Below are 23092 nucleotides of genomic sequence, written 5' to 3'. Positions count from 1 at the left end.
GAGAGTGAGGAATAGAGTCTTTGATGAAGAGAGCAACACCTCCACCAGGACGAGGCTCAGGTCTGTCATACCGTAAGAGGGAGTAACCAGGAGAGATACTTGGGAGTCAGACACGTCTTGGGAGAGGAAAGTTTCTGTTAGGCAGATAATGTCTGGTTTGTCAGTGGCAACCTGCATGGAAAGATCTGAAAGGTTTGAGCGAAGGCCCCGGATATTTGAGGTCCACACTTTTAATGAAGAGGTAGGGGAGGAGGCTTTGGGTGCAGGAGGTGGAGGGGCGGGGAGGATAGGACGAGGGACGAGGGGGGAGGTAAGGAGGGTTGCTGAAGGAGTGTGGGGTATTGCAGAATAGCGAGGGGAGGGGGCCGAATGAGGAGGAGAAAAGGCTCTGTGGTGCTGGGAGAAGAGGGGGGACAAGAGACAAGGAAGATGGCAGTTGAGTATTTGAGGAGGTGGAGTGAAGAGATGGAGGTGAGAGGGGCAGTGGAGGGAGGCAGGTTGGTGGATGAGAGGGGGCAACTTAGAGAAGGAAGAGTGAGGGGGATGAAAGGTGGGAGAAAGGTGAGGGGGGAATTTTGAAAGAGGTGAGAGGGAGGCTTGGCGGGAGAAGAGTGGGATGGTTGCTTTGAGAGTGAGAGTGAGGGGTGAGGGGGGTGAGTTGGCACTGAAGTTGGAAAAAAAGAATGGTTGATGGAAAGCGAGCATCCATGGCAAACTGTGGTTTTTAAAAGTTTTAGGTCAGAGATGCGATTTAACACAATTCTTGATGGATGCAATGAAGGCGAATTCAGAGCATGGAGAGAAGAAGCGCTGTAATAGTTGGATTTTTTAGGCAAGGAATGAAGGAGAGGTCGAAATGAAAGCAGTCTGTTGAAATAGCAGAAGAGTAGTGCATTGTGAAACAGTAAAGAGTACCACATGTGTGAGAGAGGAAGATGAAGCATCATAAGATCGTTTTTGTTGTTAATATTAATGTATGAGAGTTCAACAGATTAGGTCATGGAAATGTAAAAAAAAAAAAGAAATCGAGGAAGACGAGGAGGAAGTTAAGAGGAAGAAGAAGTAGCAGAATCGGGAGAAGGTGAGCGTGTTGTTGTTGTTGTTGTTGGGTATATTTTTTTTTTTATTTTTTTTTTTTGAGATAAGAAAGAGATTAGTTGGGAGAATGGGGATGTTTGGAAAGTGGGGAGGATGAAAATTGAAGGTAATGGGGAGGATAGAAATTGAAGGTAATGGGGAGAAAAAACAAACAAACAAAAAAAAAAACGATCGAACACCAAGTGGAACCGGTAGGCCTCAAGCCTAGGACTAGGCCTCAAACACCAGGTAAGAACGTCGACATAAATACTCACAAAATAGCACGATTTTTGAAACAAAACCGAACTAGGAACACACATTAACATGTAGGTGAGAAAATTAAACAGTTAAAACGGGACAAATAACAACCGGAACTTAACTTTGAGAATGTCAGCAGGGAGCCCCGAAGGAGACCTCTTGCCGCTCAAAACCGGAACCGGAAGTGAAATGGTAAATAAATGGCCATAACTTGGGAAGCGCATGTCCGATTAATATCAAACCTTGAAATGGCACATACTCAGGTCCCCAGCAATATACCTGGCAAGTTTCAATTAGATCGGACCAGTGGTTGTCGAGAAACAGCAGACACAGACAGACAGACAGACAGACAGACAGACAGACAGACACACACACACCTGGAATTATAGATAGATGCAGAGGTATAGCCTTTTCTGTCAGGAACTTTTCCTAGTAATCTCAGCTTTTTTCAGAATCTGGGTGAGCCATTCCAAGTAACAATCCTTATCCCTGATACGTAACATATTGTTGCGGCCACAGGAACCAATACACCAGCTTGTCACTCAGGGGTATTAATCCCCGGTTGTCCTCGGAAGAGCCGGACCTAGGGCCACTGCTCACAATTAACGTTGTGGTACGGTGGGTTGTTTTAGAACCACAAACTCCACCCAGTTAACCACGAGTTCCAGTGTCCACCGTCTAATTATTCCATTTAACTGGAGGTCACGTGGTTACCTGAGCGGGGAGCACGCCCTCTGCAAAGCACCAATGTTATCTTGATTAGATTAGGGCAGCCGAGCGTTTTAACCGCTGGTGCGTGCTGACTATTTTTGGTCACATCTGTGGTAATTACCTCCCAGTCTATCAAGGTTTGGACAATGCTAAACCAATGGAAGGAAAGGACAAACACAGACAGGTTGGAAGTCAATAAATAATTTATTAATAAGAAAATAAATAAGGTAAATAAATGAATAAATTTAAAAGCAATCAAAACTAGAACTACGTTGTCGCTGGCACACCATCGCATATTCCCCCGCGCACTGCTTTGTCCGATTAACACTCGGTGAAATTTTATCTTGCAAAATGGATTGACTATTATTTCCTATTTGATGTGCTTTATGACCAAAGACTTACTATGGTTACTAAATCAGAAGTCATTGCAAGCATGTCAACATTTCATGAAACATTAATTTAACACTGTCCAACAATATAGAACTGTGCATCAATTTAATCATAGGAATGAACTGTGTATAATATTAGTTATAATTATTCATAATCAATTAGATAAATACAGTAAAACCTGTGACTGTTTGTCACTCATGGGGGCCACATAAGTAAGTTCTTTATAAAATAATTTACCATGTACAATGGTAAATACACTTACAAAAAAAGCTATAAGACATTTTTTTTTAAATCGACCCCCATGACCCCAACCCCTCTGGCCCAGCCCCTAGGGATCATATCACAAATCCGAAAGTGTTGTGCACTTCCCCATTCATATATCTACTATGTCCCAAAGTTTCAAGTTCCTATTTCAAACGGAATAGGAGGAGTTACAGGGTAAGACAGACAGACGGACGTACGGACGGATGGACGGCGGAGACAATCAAAATATTCCCGCTTTTCTTCGAAAGCGCGGGAATAATTAATAATTACTCAGGCAAAATCAATCAAAATGACAGGAAAGAGACAGAGAGCAGATGCTTATCGGGGATTGACTTACTTACAACTAAACACAGACAAGGGTACCCAGCAGATCATTCGGGGGGGGGGGGGGGGGAGGAGGAGGAGGGGAAGTCGTCTCGCTCACCAGAGAGTAGTCATCCGTGAAGTGAAAACGTCCTGAAGTGTGTGTGTGTGTGTGTGTGTGTGTGTGTGTGTGTGTGTGTGTGTGTGTGTGTGTGTGTGTGTGTGTGTGTGTGTGTGTGTGTCTTGTCCATCGCCAGCACCCAGCCTTGAACGCCAGTCCACGTCTGGGGGGCACCGAGGTCGTCTGTCACAGGTTTAGATCCTGGTGCTGCGACACGGGCAGCTCCTCACACTTCACGAAACTGGTGATGTCCAGTGACCCACACGGTCCGTTGGTGACTGACCCGCACCTCACTCGTTGTTGGCGCTGCTCACACACACACACACACACGCACCACACGCTCGCTTGCTCAAGCACTGGGAAGGACAAATTGTCTCGTTGGCGCTGGTCAGACACCCACACGCTCACTTGCTTGCTTCCTCGCTCGCACGCTTTCTCGCTTGCGCGCTTCCTCTCTGGCTCACTTCTTCCCTCGCGCGCTTCAACTCTCGCTTTCTTTCTCTCTCTCTTGCGCGCTTACACACTCGCTTCTTCCCTCGCGCGCTTACACCCACTTCTTGCTCGCTTCTCGCGTGCTTCCTCTCTCGCTTACTTCTCTTTCTGAACGGACCTCCAATTCTTTTTATATCTGCGGCCCGTCTCGGTGGGCACAGAGTCCCCTCAAGCTCACTCCGCCCCACTTGCGCACCGTCACCATGATATCCCGTACGCTCAAAAAAAGGCGGGCGTTGGCGCTCGTGAAAAATATGTGCATAAACGTTGCTGAGGAAAAATAAGGCGGGCGCCAGCGCTCGCGAAAGAAATGTGTGCAAACGTGTCTGTCGTAAAGAAAAAAAAAGCTTCCCATAAGAGATGGGATCTATTCTTTACCCTTCTCAATGCATCACATTTAAAATACCCATTAGACATGGGGATGGGGCCAATCTGAACATGCATTTAAGGAAATAACTGTCTGAGGACCTAGATGTGTGGTTGCATCCATCAAACCGGATTCTGAAATCCGTAACAATATTTTATTTTGCCCCAAACTCTTCATCTTCCTGGGGTTGCTGCATATCCGCACCGAGCGTTTTGGGGATTACGTCATTTCAAAAGTGCTGTATTATTTCGAGAAGTATTACTATATTTACTTTTGTGTGCTCATCCCATGTGTTTGTGAAGGGTTCCTGCTTTCGTATAATAATAATTGTTACCGTTTGAACCGCTACGTTCAGGTCGAGGAACCGCTTCTTCTTCCTCAATCGCGGAAACGTGAGCTTTTATAACAGGCAAGCAATTGTGATTAAACGAACATGTTTTTTTTTGTTCCAAGTGAATGGATTATTATTAACTTTCCAACAGTAAAGGTGCATAGAAAAGTTGCAAAAACAGATCCCTGCAACTACAGACCAATCAGCCCTCTCCCAATCATCAGCAAGGTTATGGAATCCATCTTCGCTTCAGACATTAAATCCTTCCTCTTCTCCAATGGCCTGATTTCCGATCATCAATTTGGTTTTAGACCAGGTCACTCTACCGTGGATATGCTGCTTCTGCTCTCCCAACAATGGATGGAGGTACTCAATGAAATCAGAGCCATCTCCCAAGACATATCGTGTGCTTTCAATGCAGTCTGGCACCCTGCACTGCTCACCAAACTCTCTTCCTATCTCCATTCTCCATTCATGGAGAATGGAGAATGTCAATCTCCATTCATGGCTCGCAGACTTCCTCTCCTGTCGCAGCCAACGTGTAGCCTTAAATGTAGTTTTCTCCCCTCTTCCTGTCCAGGCTGGAGTTCCTCAAGGTAGCGTTCTGGGCCCTGTTCTTTTTCGGGTTTTCATCAATGATCTCCTCGACTCTGAAAAATCCTCTATCTCTTTGCTGATGACTCCAACCTCTGCCATACCATCTGTCATCCCTCAGATTGGCAAGCAGCAGCCGCTTCACTCTGCAGATCTGGATAAAAATCACAAACTGGTCCAACACGAGGAACATGTCTTTCAATCCTGAAAATTTCACACTCTCACTGTGTCTCTCCAAAGGACCATCTGGAACGCCCCCCCCCCCATCCACTTTCTCAACAATCCCCTTTAAAAAGTCCTTTCAGTCAAGAGTCTGGGTCTCCCTATCTGCCATTATCTTTCCTGGGAAAGCCACATTACCAAGCTGGCCTCCAGAGCCAGTTGCCGTCTGGGCATCCTCCGTCATGCAAAGTCCTTCCATGGCACACCTGAGCTTCTCACCACATACAAAACTTTCATCCGCAGCCTGAAGGAGTACTGATCTCCCCTCCGGGCTGGTGCTCCCGCCTCTCACCTTTCTCGGCTTCATGCTGTGGAAATCAAGGCATTTAGGATCATTGGTATCTCCTGTGATGAGGCTGAGTATTTGGGTCTCTCACTCTCTCACCGCAGGCAGGTCTGTGGTCTTTCTGTCTTCTACCGTCTCCTCTCTGGCCTTGCCCCCCTCCCCCCCGCACTGTGTGCGATATGTCCCCCCCATATTTCCGCAGGGCGCTCAAGGTCCGCCAGCCACCCCCTTCTGGTAAAACTACCAAAATCAAGAATCACTGCTCACCTTCACTCTTTCATTCCTCTTTTTTCCTGCCTTTGGAACATACGAACCTGCCTTTATATATAAAATAGAAAAACAAAATGGTACCATTTGTATTTTTGCCGTCAGCAGAAACTCTTTAAAACGAGGAGGGCACTCGGTTGAACGCATACCTCCACTGCGCAATGCCTGATCCAATTGAACATATCAGGTCCAACAAATATTCCGTTTTTAGCCCAATCTTTCAATGGTGAAGAATCACTTTAAAAATTAAATAAACCTCGTATCCGGATCTGGATCTTCACCAAAATCGAATCGGTTCATCCTTGTCCACAACACCCAACCTGTCCACAAAACATCATCCAGATTCGTCCACAACTTTTTGAGATATCCTGCGCATAAACAGCAAATCAAACAAACAGAAAGGGGTGAAAACATAACCTTCTTCCACCTTAGGTGGCGGAGGTAATTGTATAGCGTTATGGATAGAGAAACTTGGCTTCTTTTGTAAATGGATACACAAGCAGGACTAAGTGCAAAACTCACAAGCAGGACTAAGTACAATACTGATATTTTTGTTTTTTGGTCCAATTGAACATTAACCATTTGGCATTTTATTCATTTTAGCTCTTTTCATTGTTGAAATAGACGAGTTTGTTTGTTGTTTGTTCTGAACTTTTATTTCTCTCCCTCCCCCCCACCCCCCCACCCCACCTGCCAGTCTTTCTCCCTATGCATACAGTCGTATGTACATCGCACTTCGCCATGCTCATGAGGTGGCAGGCCTCCGAGACCGACTGGATGGCTATGTGTTTGTGGACAGCAAAGGTCAGTAAAGACTGGGAGTCGGATGGAGGACTCAATGGTGTTATTGTCACTTTTGAAACGCACTTAAGTTTCTTATTGTAACATTAATTGGCAGGTTGATTTTGTATCAGGCTGTGCTTGTTGGCATGGCAATGATAAACACATATGCAATATGTATTTTTGAGCTAATTAAAAGCTCGTGTTTAAATTTATTAGTGATGGCGGGTCTTATCAAATCGTGTTGATATGGGAGTTGGCTAAGTTTTGTCGAGGTTGGGCATTCGCCGGAACATCACATGACCATTGTCGGAAGCAAGGAAACGCTGACGTTTTGTGTCTTGATGCTTAGTTGGAGCAAATGAGGAATATGGGAGAAAGGGGGTGGGGGGTTGATTATGAGGTGGGAGTGAGACAGAGGTGCATATGTTGGCGATCTGGGTGCAGACATCAGGAGATGGGAAAGGCACACTTGGCAAAAGCACTTGTACATCCCATTGTATTTTTATTTGAAGTTGGAATTGTCATTGCACATATGGAGGAACCTGAGGATTCAGTGTGTGGGTGGAGAGGAATCTGGGGGCTTGTAATGGACAGTGGTGTTATTTGGTAATATTGAATTGACATTTTGAGTTGGGAGGAGTGAGAATTAATGTATCAAGTTCCGTAGATGTATGAATATATGGGTTTTTAATGGACAGTGCTGGCCAGTCTGTTAACTTTTACTGAAACAATGTTGAGGAAGGTGACAGAGGTACCGCACATGAAATATCTTGTGTGAAATTGACGTCAGGGTGAAAGGGTTTGACAAAATTCACTGAGGAAATCAGTTGTTTATTTTGTGGCCAAAAAAATTCTGGTGTGCGACTGTCAAAATGATCAAATTTGTTGCTCACTACAACCGACAACAAGATTTGCATAGCTGGGATAGATTTTGGTACATGCAGCCACCTACACATTTGGTGTCTTTGTAGAATTCATCATCATGAGGAATGACAATGTACAACTAAGTTGATGGCTATAGTGATTATGAGTTGTCTGAACAAATGTCTGCTCTGACCTTTGGTGAACGTCAGGCCTGGCCAGCTGGTTTGTGAAAGACTTGGGCCAATACTTCCGCTGGCCAACCCCATAATAAGTTAAACAGGGAAAAGTTAAACATATTCTGTACCAATGCCAGGAGTTTAAATAATACGATGGAAGAGCTTGAAGCCAAAGTAGACAGCGAGGTTTATGATATAGTTGCAGTGAGTGAGACATGGTTTAAGGAGGTGAGTAACTGGAGGACAGGATTGGAAGGCTACAAGGTGTATCGGTGTAATAGGAAGGAGAGAATACGAGGAGTCGTTGCAATCTGGGTGAAGGACAGCATTGCATCAAGAGAAAGGGGTGACATTAAGGTAGGAGTAAATGTTGAGGATTCTGTCTGGGTAGAGATTAGAGATTTTAAAAACGGTAAGATACTGGAAGGATGTTTTTATAGGGCTCTGGGTGGGAAGGAAGAGGAGGAAGGAGGAGTGCATGAAGAATTCAAAAGGGCATGTGGTAAGGGAAGAGTATTGATTATGGGGGATTTTAACTTGCCAAGGATAGATTGGGTCCAGGGAAAGGACAGAGCAGATGAGGATTTCCGAGTTTTAGTCCAGGATTGCTTTTTAACCCAGTTTGTAGATAAGCCCACGAGGGGGAGTGCAGTGTTCGACCTCCTTTTAAGTAATGATCCCAATATGGTGAAGGAAGTGGAGGTTGAGGAGCATTTATGATCAAGTGACCATAACATTGTGTGTGCAAAGATTCTGTGAAGGGTTAGAGTTCAGGATAGCAGGGTAAGGCTGGTCGTAGTTCATGAACTGGTCATCATTTGCATTACAGGGTCAAAATATTCAATTTTTCAGTTTTCTTTGTGTTGATAGACATCACCAAGTGACATGCACTTGTGTGAAATTTTTTTAGCAAAAACCACGAAGTAACGGCGAATATGGTATTTTTAATTATGAACTTTAATGGATAATGCATTACAAGGAAAACACATTTTCGCGTTTATCTCGAATTCACCCTTTCTGAGTAAATTGGATGTGGATCAGTTATCCTTTGGCCGTTTTGGACAATTCAAGTGCCAAATTAATCCTGAGAATCTGCTAGATACAGAACTATGTAAAGATATTTACTAGATCTCTTTTAGGAGTTTGTACATATTGGTCAGGGTTTGCCGAATAATAACGAGTTAAATAATTAATTTTGCATCATGCAACAGCAAGTCCCAAGTGTTACTCACCTAAAAATAACAAAATAGATTAGATTAAAGCTTATTGATTGAAATAAATTCAGTTTATTCCAAATTTGACTCACCACATCCACCACATCTGCCGCCTCCGCCTGTTTACTCCACCCCTGACTTGTATCACTTATTTGCCTGTTACACAAAAACTATTGCATATTTTTTATTTCTGTTTTTTCCACATTAAACTAGACAAAATTACCTTTCTTCGCATACTAAGATATCTAGATATCTGTGGTTTTTCTGGTCTGTAGTCAAAGTGGAAAGTGGATGTTTTGAAAAACATGTAACAACTCCGCCTTTTTAGGGTGACTAGTTCATGAACTACGACCGGCTATTATATTTCAGGAAGGCAAACCTTGAGAGTATGAGGAGAGAATTGGGTGATACAGATTGGGAGACTCCAACAACAGGATAATCAGTATCGGATAAATCGGAAACCTCCAAGGACCAAATGTGTACAGTGCAGAGTAAGTACATTCCAATGAGGTGTAAAACTAGAAACAGAAAGAGACCAGAGTGATTGAGCAGTGAGATAAGGAATGCTATAAGGAGAAGCAGAAGGCATTTATTAGGTTTAAAATAACATGACTGGAGTTGGATTTATATCATTATCAGAGTAAACAGAGGCAAGTGAAGAAAATAACTCTGCAACCCAAAAGAGAGTATGAGAAGGACATGGCTAAGAATATTAAACATAATAACAAGGCTTTCTTTAAGTATATCAGGGGAAAAGAACAGGTTAGGACCAGTGTGGGCCCATTGAGGAATAGCACCGGGAGAGTGGTTAGTGATGAAAGTGAGATGGCAGGCTTATTAAACAGGTATTTTGCTTCAACCTTTACACAAGAACAGTCAGGAGAATTGCCAATCGCTGAGAGTATCTATCAAGGAGGTGAGGAACGGCTTTTACAGAAGATCCAGGTTGGAGTGGAGGAAGTAAAGGAACAGCGAGGTAATCGAAGAGTAGATTAGGCTCTGGGTCCAGATAATATGCAACCGAGAGTATTGAGGGAGGTGGCTGAGCAGGTGAGTGAGATGTTAATGGATATTTTCAATAGTTCCATAGAATCAGGACAGGTACTGTACCTGGAGGACAGGTATCAGAGGATTGGAGAGTAGCAAATGTAACACCATTATTTAAGGAAGGATCCAGAGAAGAATTGGGAAACTATAGACCTCTTTGTTTGACTTCAGTTGTGGGGAAGGTATTGGAGACATTAATTAAGGACCAGATGAGGAACCATTTAAACAAATACAAACTAATTAAAGGTAGTCCGCATCGGTTTACCAAAGGTAGTTCCTGTCCAACAAATCTTTTAGAGTTCTATAAAGCAGTTTCTGATTATATGGATGAAGAAATGGTGGTGGACGTCACATATCTCGACTTTAAGAATACTGTTACGTCAGAGGGGGGGTATGCATTCAAAGGGTAATTAGGATGTTTAATTAGGTATGCCATGCTGTTCGAGTGTACCAGGATCTCGATGTAATAAGTAGCAATTCAGTGGTGATAAGTTGTCTAGTAAATGTCCATTTCTTCAAGGGGGAAATGATAATTGTCACGTAATTAGATAGGGACACGGGATAGGGTAAGTGTGTCTGCGTAAACCCCTTTTAGTAGTCCCTGGAGGCTTGCCGTGACGTCACAGGACAGTGCTGCGGATGGCTCCGCCCCGTGATCACGATTGGCGGAAGGCGATGGCGCAGGGCCAATAAAACGGCTCGATTGGAAGTGACGAGGACGGGAGGATAAAAAGGTTCTGTTCGGGGTTGAAAAAGAAGAGGAAGAAGATCGGGACAGAAAAACCGTTCTGGTGGAGGCTGTTGTGCTGGGAGCGTGCTGTTTGTTGTTGGGCTGATTCGATCCTGGTTTTCATCGTGTCTCGAGGCCCTGCTGTGCTTCGTGCCTCAGCTCGGTTGGCTCTGGGGTTCTGCTGGCTCTGAGTACGGGGTCGAACGGCGGGCGAACCTGCCTCCCTCTCCTGCTCGCAACTTGGCGCCAGAACTGGTTCCCTGGCGGCTGTGAGCGGACTTGGGCCGACACCAGGAGGTCGACAGTACCACGGTGTCTCCTGCCCCTGACGAGCGCAACGCCAGCTCGTCCGGCGCCAATCCAGTGACTGTTGCGTCCGCACCACGGGCAAGCCTGACCACCAGGACCAGCTACGTTGTGTGTGTGTGTGTGTGTGTGTGTGTGTGTGTGTGTGTGTGTGTGTGTGTGTGTGTGTGTGTGTGTGTGTGTGTGTGTGTGTGTGTGTGTGTGTGTGTGTGTGTGTGTGTGTGTGTGTGTGTGTGTGTGTGTGTGTGTACCTGGCGCCTTAGAGGGTTTGAGATTGGTATATCCATTGGAATTGTCTTTGTTTTCCCCACGCCCGAACCCACACCACCATCCCGTCGAATCGCCCCGGATCCCTCTTCTTGCCGAGTCTTGTTATTTCTGGTTAGAGAAATAAACGTTATCAACTCAGTGAAAAGCCACTCGTGCCACCTTCCTCGTCCCGTTTGCGGTAGAGCGATTGAAACCGCCATCTTTGGGTTATAAATAAATAAACCGCCTCCATCGTTTCGGCTCATTCTACGTTAGCGGGACTGTTCAAGTCCCGTGAACGTCACAATACATTTGATAAGGAGGCTGTTAGCCAAGGTGAGGGTTGGTGGAGTGGCTGGTCAGGTTGCTAATTGGATTGCAAACTGGCTTAATAATAGGAAGCAAAGAGTGGCTGTGAGTGGCAGGATGTCTTGCTGGGAGGATGTATAGTGGGGTCCCTCAGGGATCAGTACTCAGACCATTACTGTTCATTATTTACATCAAGAGGAAGCTTTACAATTATTTTTTTGCAGATGACACAAAGCTTGGAGGTAAGGTCGATAGAGGGGGTGGTGATCAGATTCAGGAAATTATTGATGCATTGATTAGATAAAATATTGGCAGATGGAATTTAACCTGAACAAGTGTAAAGTGTTGGGGATGGGGAAGAACAATGAAAATAGAGATTACAGGATGCAAGCGGTAATTTTTGAGCGTGTCACACAGGAGAAGGATCTGGGGGTGGTAATAGATATGGGAGGTAAGCAGGCAGCACAGCACTAGGCAGCTTCAGGTAAAGCAAATAGGGTTTCGGGTTTTATTCGGAGGGGGATCAATTATTATATAAATCAAAAGAGGTGTTGTTAACATTGTGCAGGAATTTAGTGAGGGCCACATTCAGAATATTGTGTGCAGTTTTGGTCATCAAAACTCCGGAAAGACATAGATGCCATAGAGAGGGTTCAGCGCAGGGCTCCTCGATTGATTCCGGGCCGAGCTAGACTCAGCTTTGAGGAGCGGTTGAAAGAGATTGGGCTTTATTCACGAGAAAGGTGGTGGTTACGAGGGGATATGATGGAGATGTTTAAGATAATGAAGTGTGGAGATAAAATCAGTGCAAAATAATTATTCAGCAAAATAGACAGTGATAGGACCAGGGGCCATAGCCAGGGAGTAAACAGGAGGAGAGTTAAGACGGTAGTAAGGCAGGGGTCTTTTACTTGGAGTAATTAATGCATGGAATGCTCTCCTTGGAAAGGTAGTGGGGGCATTCCATATCAAGTGTACACACCCTCCCGACACTAATACCTCATTTTCTCCCCATATGTTGGTCATTTATTAACTTGGGTGAAAAAAACTCAAAATACCAACTTTTAGACCTGTGGGCCCATCGGGCCCCATTTTAGGGGCCCCCCAAATTTGGCTGCCGCCCCCGGTTGCCCCACAATCTTCCAGAGGCCATATCACAGGTTGTAGTGGTCCGATTTGGCTGATCTTGGTATCAAAATGTTCGTAAAAGCGAGATCTTTCGAATCGCCTAAAGTAAAATCACTCCGAAACAGTAATTCAAAAAGTTATAGTTTGGGGTGCCCTTTGACCTTGGGCCTCCGCTCCCCAGCCAAACTGATGGTCCCGATTTTTTTTTTCATGTGAAAATACCCCTTCATATACTCCAACACCTCAGCATAAATGAAAATGGGATCCCAATGGGTTCACGCATGGCAAAGATTTATGTTGGGAGACTCGGGTGTTGGACACACAATACAGAGCACAATATTTGAACACAAGATTTCCAATACACTACATCAGTATATTGTACATAAATTTTCCACATGCATATGCAGGAACTGGAATCGATACTAGTATGAGTAAGTTTTTCCTAGCATATTGTTACCACTGTGGAAATTCGCAAACACCATTCAGGTCCCGTAGGTGAGATATCTCTGTAAGTACATGTGTAGTTAGCCCCAAACCCGTTGTTTAAAGGGAATAAATGTGATTCATTCGGGCTGCGATGCTTTGGGATAGCCATTTTTCTGTTCTATCTTTATTTTGAACCAACCACGCTCCAACCATCAGACAACAACAACAACGCCAACAGCCACGACCTTTACCTTCACAACTCACTCCCGCAAACATCGCATCACTGCCATTCCAAACGGCACCATGGCCATCGGCCACCGCCGGAAACCCGCCAGCACCTTCACCTCCCTCCTTCTACGGCCATTCCCGCACCACCTGTGAGCACCGAGCGTCGGGCTGTCCTGGGCTCGTACTAGATACGCGCCGAGCCGCGAGTGCAAATAGCAGCCTTTCCGAGGAGAATTCGGATCAGGAATGCTACACGCCCACTTCTGATCCGTCCAATTAGGAAGCGCGGGGCGGCTTGGCCCCGCCTCCAGGCGCGTCTGTCTGGAATCGAGATATGCAAATTCTAGGATCAGGGGAGATTCACACCCCTTTTCCTCTATCCAATCGGCGAGCGTGGCTCTGCCCTCGAGGAGATCCTGATCCGGAAATTTGCATATTGTTTTCTCCTGCCGGCCTATAAAACGGCGAGCGTGAGGCGAATGAGAAGAGTTGTTGCGCAGAGAGTTAGTTTTTTTGGTTGGAGTTGTTGCGAGGCAGTCAAGTCGGGTTGGAGAGCGGAGTGGAGTCGGGAGGCGAAGGCGTCAAGTTGGTTTTCTGCAGTCGGCTGAGGAGAATTGGGGGAAGAGTCCAAGGAGCTCGGGTCCGAAGCAGGGAAGACGGCGGTCGACGACGAGGTCGCGGTGGGATCGCTCGTCGCGGGACCCAAGCCAGCCAACCATTCTCCTTCCCCAGGGCATCAACAATTCCCCCCCCCCTCTTTTCCCCCGTGCTGAGATAGTGCGAAAAGGGGGCCCCGTTCCCACCCCACTCCAAGCGGTGCCAACGAAACCCGCGAAGGAGCACGAAGTTGGGGCACCGCCGCGCAGCCACATTTGCGGCTCATCACGAGGACGCGGGTAGGACCCCCCGGTCTCGCAGGCCTGACCGCTCCTTCAGGTCCCGCGCACACATTGGCCTACGGGCCCTTCTGCCCCCTTGCCTATGAGGGTGGCTTCTTTCCTTTGCTTTTGAGTAAATGTGTGTCGGCGCCAGTCTGGTGAAGTAAAACTGTTTAAGTGTTGCCGTGTGTCGGTCTTAGTCGGTAGTATCTCTGCGTCATTGTTTCTTTTGTTGCATTTGATATATGTGCATTCTGTTTGGCTGTATATGTGTGCTCTCCGTGTGCCGCGGAATAAATGTGCATTATGTTGAACTGTTTTCCCGTTTCGCTTCGTCTTTTCTTTAATTGAATCTCCATCTTGCTTCACGTAACGGGTTCGTCGTGGGCTTAATACGCCCGATAATTAATCGGAACCGTCGAGGCCGACGATATCACCGCTCGGTTATCCCGATAGCACGGAACGGATCGATTCAGCGGCCCGTGTCCGGAGTCGACCTGCGGCGAGGTGCAATCGCCCGGTCTACCATCCGCGTGGGTACTTAGGTAGGTTGAGTTTGGCGAACAACCCTATCCCACGCGGGTGGCCGATTGGCACGATCGTGGTGAGGCCGAAAGGCCCACCCGTGACTACCTCCCGGCGTTAGTCTGAGAGGGTCACGACAGAATTGTCCGTCCGGTGGGCGACGTGCCGCGAATCGAGTCACGTGGCCGTTCGCACGCCGGCGGGCGCGAATTCGCAACAATATTATAGTCAAGATTCCTTGCCAACCAATGTTTTATTTGAACGCTGTGTTTCTTTTTTACTGATTGTGTAGGTTCGACATGGAGCAGTTTTTGGTTCTACGGAAAAAAGTATATCAGAAATGTGTAAAATGCAGTGATCTTCAATGTTAGGAAAAAAAAACTATTTGCGGGCCCGTTTGGATGAAGAAAATTCACGTTCACTTCATGAGTGTCCTGAAAGGCTTCCATGATGCAGGCAAGCCACCATTTTCCATCATAGTGGAAATCACATCATGATTTGTGACATAACCTGAGAGTTTCTCGTTAAAAGTTGTGAAGATTTTGAAATAGCTGACTCGATACGGTGTTCCTCGCAAAGGCTGAATTCGAGTACTTGAAGAGCAGTTTCAGAAATAGCCATGAAAGCATGAAGTTTTTGAGTTCCATCTATGGTTTTGGCTGTTTTAACCTTTCTTCCAGATTTCTTTCATCCTCGTCATATGCCTCTTGGGTCCCGTAACCGAACTTCATTTCATTCAAACCATTTTCAGCAAAGGCGAAAAGATCTTTTGGAGAAATAATTCGACTGTTGTAAGGTCTACGCAGGCTCTCACATGTTGCTTCTCGTTTGACTGTACCTCCCACGCCATCTGAAGGGCCCTTGCCATGACTTGTGGCAAAGAAATGCCATTCTGCGTCAATACCATACTCTGATTTGTGACGACATAGGTTTACGAAGGCTTTGCTATTCTTATATTGGCCAGCACAACCGTCTGAGAAATAGTAAAGTTTCTTTACATTTCTAAAGCCAGATTTCAAGTGTTCAATGAGCATTCTTTGGAAGAGGTGGACTGAGACAACGTCATGAGTATTGCATTCTGATATAATCGTGAACGAATCGTGGTTTAATTTGCCATCGTCCGATTTGAAATAGCAAACCCAGGGGTGAATTGTCGCTTGAGAGCAGTTCCAATGGAATCCTTGAGCCACATCCTGTATGACAAACGAATTGTTCTCTGAGAAGTCTCCAATAATGACAAATTCTCCTTCACCGATTTCGTCTTTCTTATTTTTCAGAAACTGAGATTGGGCCTTGGCAATGAAGTGGTGTCTCACTAATTTCACCGCGCGTTCACAGAATTGATTAATGAATTCTTCCAAAGGCAGGACCATGGAGCTCAGTTCAGATCTGTTGGTGGATGTCCACCGTTTAAACTGAATTTCAGCAATATCCTCCAGTTCATAAGCACTCAGTAGCTCGGTTTTGAAGTCTTCAATTGATGGGCAACTTTCACAAGTTCTGAAATAACATGCCGGTTGTGCCGGGTTACAAACTATGCGTGCTATCACATGATGATAGCTAGGAAGTTCGGCTATCTGTGGCATTTTGGAACCAAACATCATGAGTTTCACATTTTGATGTATCGTACATACACATACACTGTGTGTACCGCCTGAACCGGCCAGGACACACTCCGAGGGACATGGCGAACTTCGCGAATCCAACTTTCAAGCCAGGGTTCTTCTCTTTGAATTTCTGAAACAGTTCCTTGAGATTGTTGAGTACCAGGTGCTTTTGAATTTTGTCTTTTCCAAGTTCATTCCTGACCACCACACAGTCCTTTTTTCCCGGCATTATTCGGCTGACTTCAACACTTTGGTAAAATTCGGTTATGGCGGATTTCACTTCGTCAGGCAATATTTTGCCTTGTTTGGGATTTAGAGACGATAGCATACCATTTTCTTTCTCTAAATTTTTGGCTTGCACAGCCATTCTTTGGGAGCAACTGAATTCACTCATCATCCGTCTGATGCTCATATTCCTAGCAAATATTGTCAGTAAACGTATTTACTCTGAACGGCTCGAAACAACGTATTTTTCTTTCAGGCTTTTGATCACCTCTGGCATGCAGTTTTCATCACATTTTGATGCTGTATTTTGCGTTTTCTCCACAGTGCTTGGTCCAGCAACTAGTTCTAATTTATTTCGCACAGAATCTTCCACTTTACTTCGCTTTTCAGGAACGTACCCTGGGTTCCTTTCCGCCTTTCGTTTGTCTAATGGGCTTTCGCCTATCATCGATAACGACTGGTTTAATAGGTCAACTTCTGCTTCTCGCTCAAAAACCTCCTCATCCTCATCTGTCAAAATAGATTCTGCAATGCTTTCGATAGTACCTTCTGATGATAATTTCGAACTGGTCGAAGATGATTCTTCAATACGCTCTGGTGACAACTGAGAGGTTTTTCCTGCACGAAGTACAAAGTCTCATCTTTTTTTCACCTTTGAAGAAAATTTCAACATATCATTTGACACATTGCAAAGATCTTTTCGTTGTTTCGTTTTATGGCAGCTGAACGGATCGCAACAGTATTTTCGGAACTCCTTTCGCTCTTCAATCGCCATGCTTACTGCAAAATACGTAAAAACTGAGATTAGCCCATTTATAACTTAATTTGATGATTTATAACATTTATAACTTAACTAACAAAAAATGTACACTTAAAAATCAATAGGCAGAATAATTTTTTGCAAATGATGCAATATATATATATATATATATATATATATATATATATATATATATATATATATATATATATATATATATATATATATATATATATATATATATTAGTCCAGAGATGATGATTGTCAATTTCAGACATAAAGTCGTCTGCCAGCAGGTGACATCATTGGAACGATGACGGCAAACGTCGCCCAATGTCGAATCAAGAATTAGTGATATGTGGACCCCGAACAATAAAACCATCATCACACTTGAACCCACTGAGATCCCATTTTAATTTATGCTGAGGTGTTGGAGTATATGAAGGGGTATTCTCATACGAAAAAAATCGGGATCATCAGTTTGGCTGGGGGGCGGGGGCCCAAGGTCAAAGGGCGCCCCAAACTATAACCTTTTGAATTACTATTTCGGAGTGATTTTACTTTATGCGATTCGAAAGATCTCGCTTTTACGAGCATTTTGAGACCAAGATCATCCAAATTGGACCACTACAAACTGTGTTATGGCCACTGGAAGATTGTGGGTCAACCGGGAGCACCCAGATTTGGGAGGGCCCTAAAATGGGCCCCGATGGGCCCCCAGGTCTGAAAATTGACACATAATATTTTACCGTGGATACAAATGCTTGCACAAAAAAGAGTGAAATCTGATACGATGTGTCAAAATTTCGCTGAAAAATGTATACACTTGACACGGAATGCCCCACTTGGCAGCAGAAAAATTAGAGTTTAAATTGGAATTGATGATAGGTACTTGGAAGTTATGGAGATAGAGGGTTATTGGGATGTTGGCAGGACTTTTTGGTAGCTGAAGCATTGATGGGTGATTGTGTGCATGTGTAAGGAGTGTTATCTGTGAGGTAGTGTGTGGTTGATGTGCATTTCTCACTCAAGAACTGCCTTCATCAACTCCCCTCCCCCAGAAAGAAACAAAAACTACAAAATTAAACTACAGAAAAAAAGCACCACAAAATACCAAAAAATAACAAACAAACCTGAAAGAATACAAAAAGTACGACAAAAAAAACTACAGAAAAAAGTACAAAAGACCAAAAACAAACAAACAAACAAAAAAAAACATTTTGCATTTTCTTTGTTATAGAAATTGCTCTGGTGTTGATGTGGCGCAGGCACGATGGGCCGAATGGCCGCCTCCTGCGTCGAGATTCCTTGTTATTGCATATCCACTACATTTTAATGTATAAATGGACACTATCAATGTCCATTCTTTTTCTCCTTTATCCCTTGTCCTGCAGGAGTGGAGTATCCAGCTGTACTCGAGTTCTCTCCCTTCCAAAAGGTTCCAAAACGCAGAGGAAAAAGGGATGCAAAGGCAGGCACAATTGAAGATGGTGAGCATGAATGTGTGAGAGATTTGCCATGAGGTTACACAAAACCAAAATGTGCTGAGAATGGCATTTAATAAGTTAAACCAGTGAGAGGCAATGGTCTAAGATGTTACAATGCTTTTATTACCTCCACCACCGAAGGTGGAAGAAGGATGCGTTTTCACCCCTTCTGTCCATTTGTGTGCAGGATATCTCAAAAACTTGTAGATGGATCCGGATGAAATTTTGTGGACACGTTCGCTGTGTGACAAGGACGAACTGATGAGATTTTAGGAAGATCCAGATCCGGATCAAACTACTATAAGTTTTTAAGTGATTCTTCACCATTGAGAGATGGGGCCAAAAACGATATATAGCATGATATCTCAAAACGTTGTGGATGATTCGGATGAAACTTGGTGGACACGTGTGTGTTTGACGAAGAAATGATTCGATATTGGTGAATATCTGAATCCGGATCCGATAATTTTTTCAGTGATTCCTCACCATTGAGAGATCAGGCTAAACCGATAAATAACATATCTCAAAAAGTTGTGGACGGATTCGGACAAAATTTGGTGAGCACTTGGGTGTGTACCAAGGACGAATCAATTCGATTTTGGTGAATATCCGGATCTGGATCTGGAAACGAGAATCATTTAATTGATTCTTCACCATTGAGAGATCGGGTGAAACCGATATATAACATGATATCTCAAAAAGTTGTGGACGGATTTGGACGAAACTTGGTGGACACTTGGGTGTGTACCAAGGATGAATTGATTAGATTTTGGTGAATATCCGGATCTGGATCTGGAAATGAGAATTATTTAATTCTTAAAGTGATTCTTCACCATTGAGAGATAGGGCCAAAAAGTATATATCGCATGATATTTAAAACAAGGACAAATGTGTCCAAGAGCCGCATCATTAAGGTTTTGTCTTCACCAGAAGAAGAAGAAGAAGAACACGGAGCTCTCTTCGAGCCAGCGTTCGCAAGGCGACGCGGCTAAAACTGTATTGGGCCCGATATGTTCTCGTGGATCAGGCATTGCATGGTGGATGTATGCGCTCTACTTTGTGCCCTTCTAGTTTTCAATATATGCTTGTCACAAGAAATTGAGGGCCTTAATGTTCAATATATAATCATCGCAGGGTGGGGTTGAGGCCTATCAGATCGGAAGATAAATAATCGGGGAGAGACACGTAGGAGTCAGTGACGTCCTGTGGGAGGAAGGATTCTGTTAAACAAATGATGTCCGGTTTATCAGCAGCGGCCTGAATTGAGAGATCTGTCAGATTGGAGCGGAGGCCTTGGATGTTTGAGGTTACAGTTAGGGACAGGGAGGAGGCATTGGGTGGGTGCTGAAGGATTTGAGATTTGTTGGGGGAGGAATTGAGAGTGTGGGGGTGAGGAGTGATGCAGAAAGAAGGGACATGAAGCTTGAGGGTGCAGTGAGTTGGGACACAAAGTGGAGGGATGCTGAGGAGGCAGAATAATGGTCGAGTTAGGGTTGGAAGGATGTGCACTTGTCAGAGATATGGGGGAAAGTCCTGACACTGTTACAAGATGTGAAGGGGATTTGATTATCGTGAGCAGACTACTTCTGCAAACTGGACTTCTCAAGATTCCCATATTGGACATAGAGAAATAAAGATCCTGGATTGGGTGGTAAGAGTTTTTGTTGAAGGCATGGAGAAGGGTTGTGCTGTTGGTGCGGAAAGAGGGTTGACGGACCAAGCTCTTAGCCAACAGACAGTTTTGGAAAAAAAATTTTGAAGAAGAAGAGTAAAGGAATAGTTCCTGGTGACGAAGAACAACACTGGGGTACTCCTGATGTGTAAGGAAAGGGAAGCATTTTAAATGTTGTTAAATGCTTTGAAAGGAAGAAGGAAAAAGTGTTTACATTCAATGCTGATTCAATTTGGAGATATTGAGAAAAGGGAGAGATAAAGATTGAGGTGCAGAAGGAAGTACAGGCAGAAGGAGAATTTGGCAGAAAGGGATCGTTTTGGAGTGAAAAACTTTGTTTTTTTGCTTTGTTTTTATTTTTTTCCCTCAATGAAGGAGAGGGTAATGCGTTTGGGTCTGTTTGTTTGTTTGTTTAGTTATCTGTTTGTCTTCACAGAACTTTTGTGTTTTTCTCCGCAACCGCTTGGCGGAGTGAGACAAAATTTTCATCATAGGGGCGACTACTCATGTAGAATGTTTTAATGATAATTATGACGTCATGCGTCACGTGGGAAAAACGGAAAAACTTTGGATGTCTATATCTCTGAAACTGCACAAAGGGAAAAATTGAAATTTGGAACATGGCAAGTACTCGTCATGGGGCATGTGATTTTTATGACGTCATAATTGTATATGTGGAATACTACATCTGATTAGTATGAAAATTTTAGAGGGTCATCTAGGGATAAAATGGTCCATAGAAAAAAAAAACTGATGACCTGATTCGGCAGCCATATTGTTTAAAAAATAAAAAACTTCAAAAATCTTCTCTGAAGTGGCTGAACAGATCGAGGCGAAACTTTACACGTATGACCGCCTGTACATGAGGTACAAAAGGTTCACATGTGACGTCATATGTCACATGGTTTGGCAGCCATATGGGATTTACCCTAAAACCTATAAAAATCTTCTCCAGAATGACTGGACGTATTGAGGGAAAACTTCACACAAATGTTCCCCAAGCCTTGGGTGTACAAGTTTGTTCAGGAATAATTGATAGGTCACATGGTTTGGCAGTCGCATTGGATTGAATAAAAATATTAAATAATTTCTCTGGAACCGCTTAATCAATCGAAATGAAACTTCAGATTTATGATGTTGTAGTGATTGGGGAATACATGTTTTAATTTTCAACTTTATCAGACCAATGGTCTGGTAGCCAGAATTATTTAATTTTTTGATGTGAGTTTTTTTTTTGAATAAGACTCACTTGGCTGTGCCTGGATGGGTTTGAGGGTAGAGGAGTAGCAGCTGAAATGTGAATCTTATCCAGCTTCCTCCTGATGACTTCATCTTTGGTCTTTGCTCGTTAGGGTTCCTTCTGATAACTCCAGGTCAAGCCAGATTGTTGTCAGGTCAAGCCAGATTAGATCTGTGACTTGCTACAGGTACCATGTAAACATGTACTAACCTGTTTCATGGTCGGGTTGTCGGTGACGAAACCGTCTCCCTCACCAGGTTTTCTGCTGAGGAGGGTGTATAGATATGGACACCCAGCAAGATTAAAAACAAAAACCTGTCAAAGGGTGGAGGAGCTCCTTGTAAGCCAACGGCCATCCATTTCTGGTGCCCAACTGTGTCTGCGGACATCCTCCTGCAGTTGGGTTACTTTTCTTTTCGGAGGTTGGTGGCAGGATTTGCACTCCAGCCACCGTAAATCACTTCATTCCGCAAAACCAACAAATGTTAAATCTGAAAACCCACTCCGTGGGAGTACCTCCTATGCCACTGCCCTCCACAGGGCAGCTCGCCGGATGATGGGGTTGGGGCCTTTGGGACCCCCATTCCTTGATGGGAGGAAAATTATGTCAGATTGCGGTGGTGTGTGGTGGAGTGGTGCTGAGGTGTCCTCCACCAGATGGCGGTCTCCTTGGGCTACACCTGAGGCGGTCCCTTTGGGTGGATGCCTGGAATGTCCGATCTCTAAGAGAGGATGATCACCTATTTCTGTTATCATCTGAGTTCAAGCATTTCAACGTAGGTATTGCAGCACTCTCTGAGGTTCAGAGACCGGATAGTGGTGAGATCGTGGCAGGTGATTACGCTTACTATTGGTCTGGTTACTCTGATGGTTACCATGCCCAAGGAGTTGCTGTAGCTGTGTCCAATAAGCTGACTCCAATGACATCTGAGGTAACACCAGTCAACGAGAGTATAATGAGACTAGGGATACGTCATTCCTTGGGTGTTGTTTCCCTGGTCTCTGCATATGCTCTGACTGAGGCGAGTGATCTCACAGTGAAGGATGCATTCTCTGCCACGCTCGAATCTGTGATTGACCAGTGCCCCAGGCGAGATGCTCTTCTCGTCTTGGGGGATTTCAATGCATCGACTGGAACTGATAGGGATGGCTATGAGATATGTGTTGGTCCCAATGGGTCTGGAACTGTGAACCAGAATAGCTCTAAGTTCATTGAATTTGCAAGAAGTCATGGACTTGGGGTGGCTGGTTTATGGTTTCAGCAACCACAGGCTCATCGCTGGACTTGGTATTCCAACACTGGTGGTGTGGCAAAGGAAATTGACCATGTGCTGGATGTGGTTGCTGGAGGATGATCCAGAACTGCAGGGTGTACCGGAGTGCTCAGTTCCTCAAAACCAACCACAGGCTTGCTGTAGTAACTCTGAAGTTGCAGCTTAAATCTGGGAGAATGGTACCATCCCAGCCTAGGATGGATGTTGGCAAGCTCAAGGATGAGAGGGTAGCTGAAGAGTTTGTGAACAGGCTAAGTGGGGGTTTTGAGGGTCTGGGTGCT

At 44.5% G+C, this 23092-nt stretch overlaps 1 protein-coding gene across 1 annotated transcript in view; it reads left to right on the top strand.

Annotated features, from left to right (window-relative positions):
* The window catches only part of LOC147032434 (uncharacterized), a 45676-nt gene that overhangs the window by 7070 nt on the left and 15514 nt on the right, over window positions 1–23092 (top strand). The window contains exons 3-4 of the mRNA XM_085870059.1: window positions 6381–6487; window positions 18533–18628. Of these exons, the coding sequence (XP_085726185.1) occupies window positions 6381–6487; window positions 18533–18628 (203 nt within the window). The remainder of the gene's footprint in view (window positions 1–6380; window positions 6488–18532; window positions 18629–23092) is intronic.

The sequence above is a fragment of the Eptatretus burgeri genome, chromosome 2 (assembly GCF_056783735.1).
Source record: "Eptatretus burgeri isolate ZD-2024b chromosome 2, Ebu_testis_v1, whole genome shotgun sequence".
In the NCBI taxonomy this organism is placed as follows: Eukaryota; Metazoa; Chordata; class Myxini; order Myxiniformes; family Myxinidae; genus Eptatretus; species Eptatretus burgeri.
The sequence above is the reverse complement of the archived record's forward strand: the minus strand, read 5'-3'. Positions and strand labels throughout refer to the sequence as shown.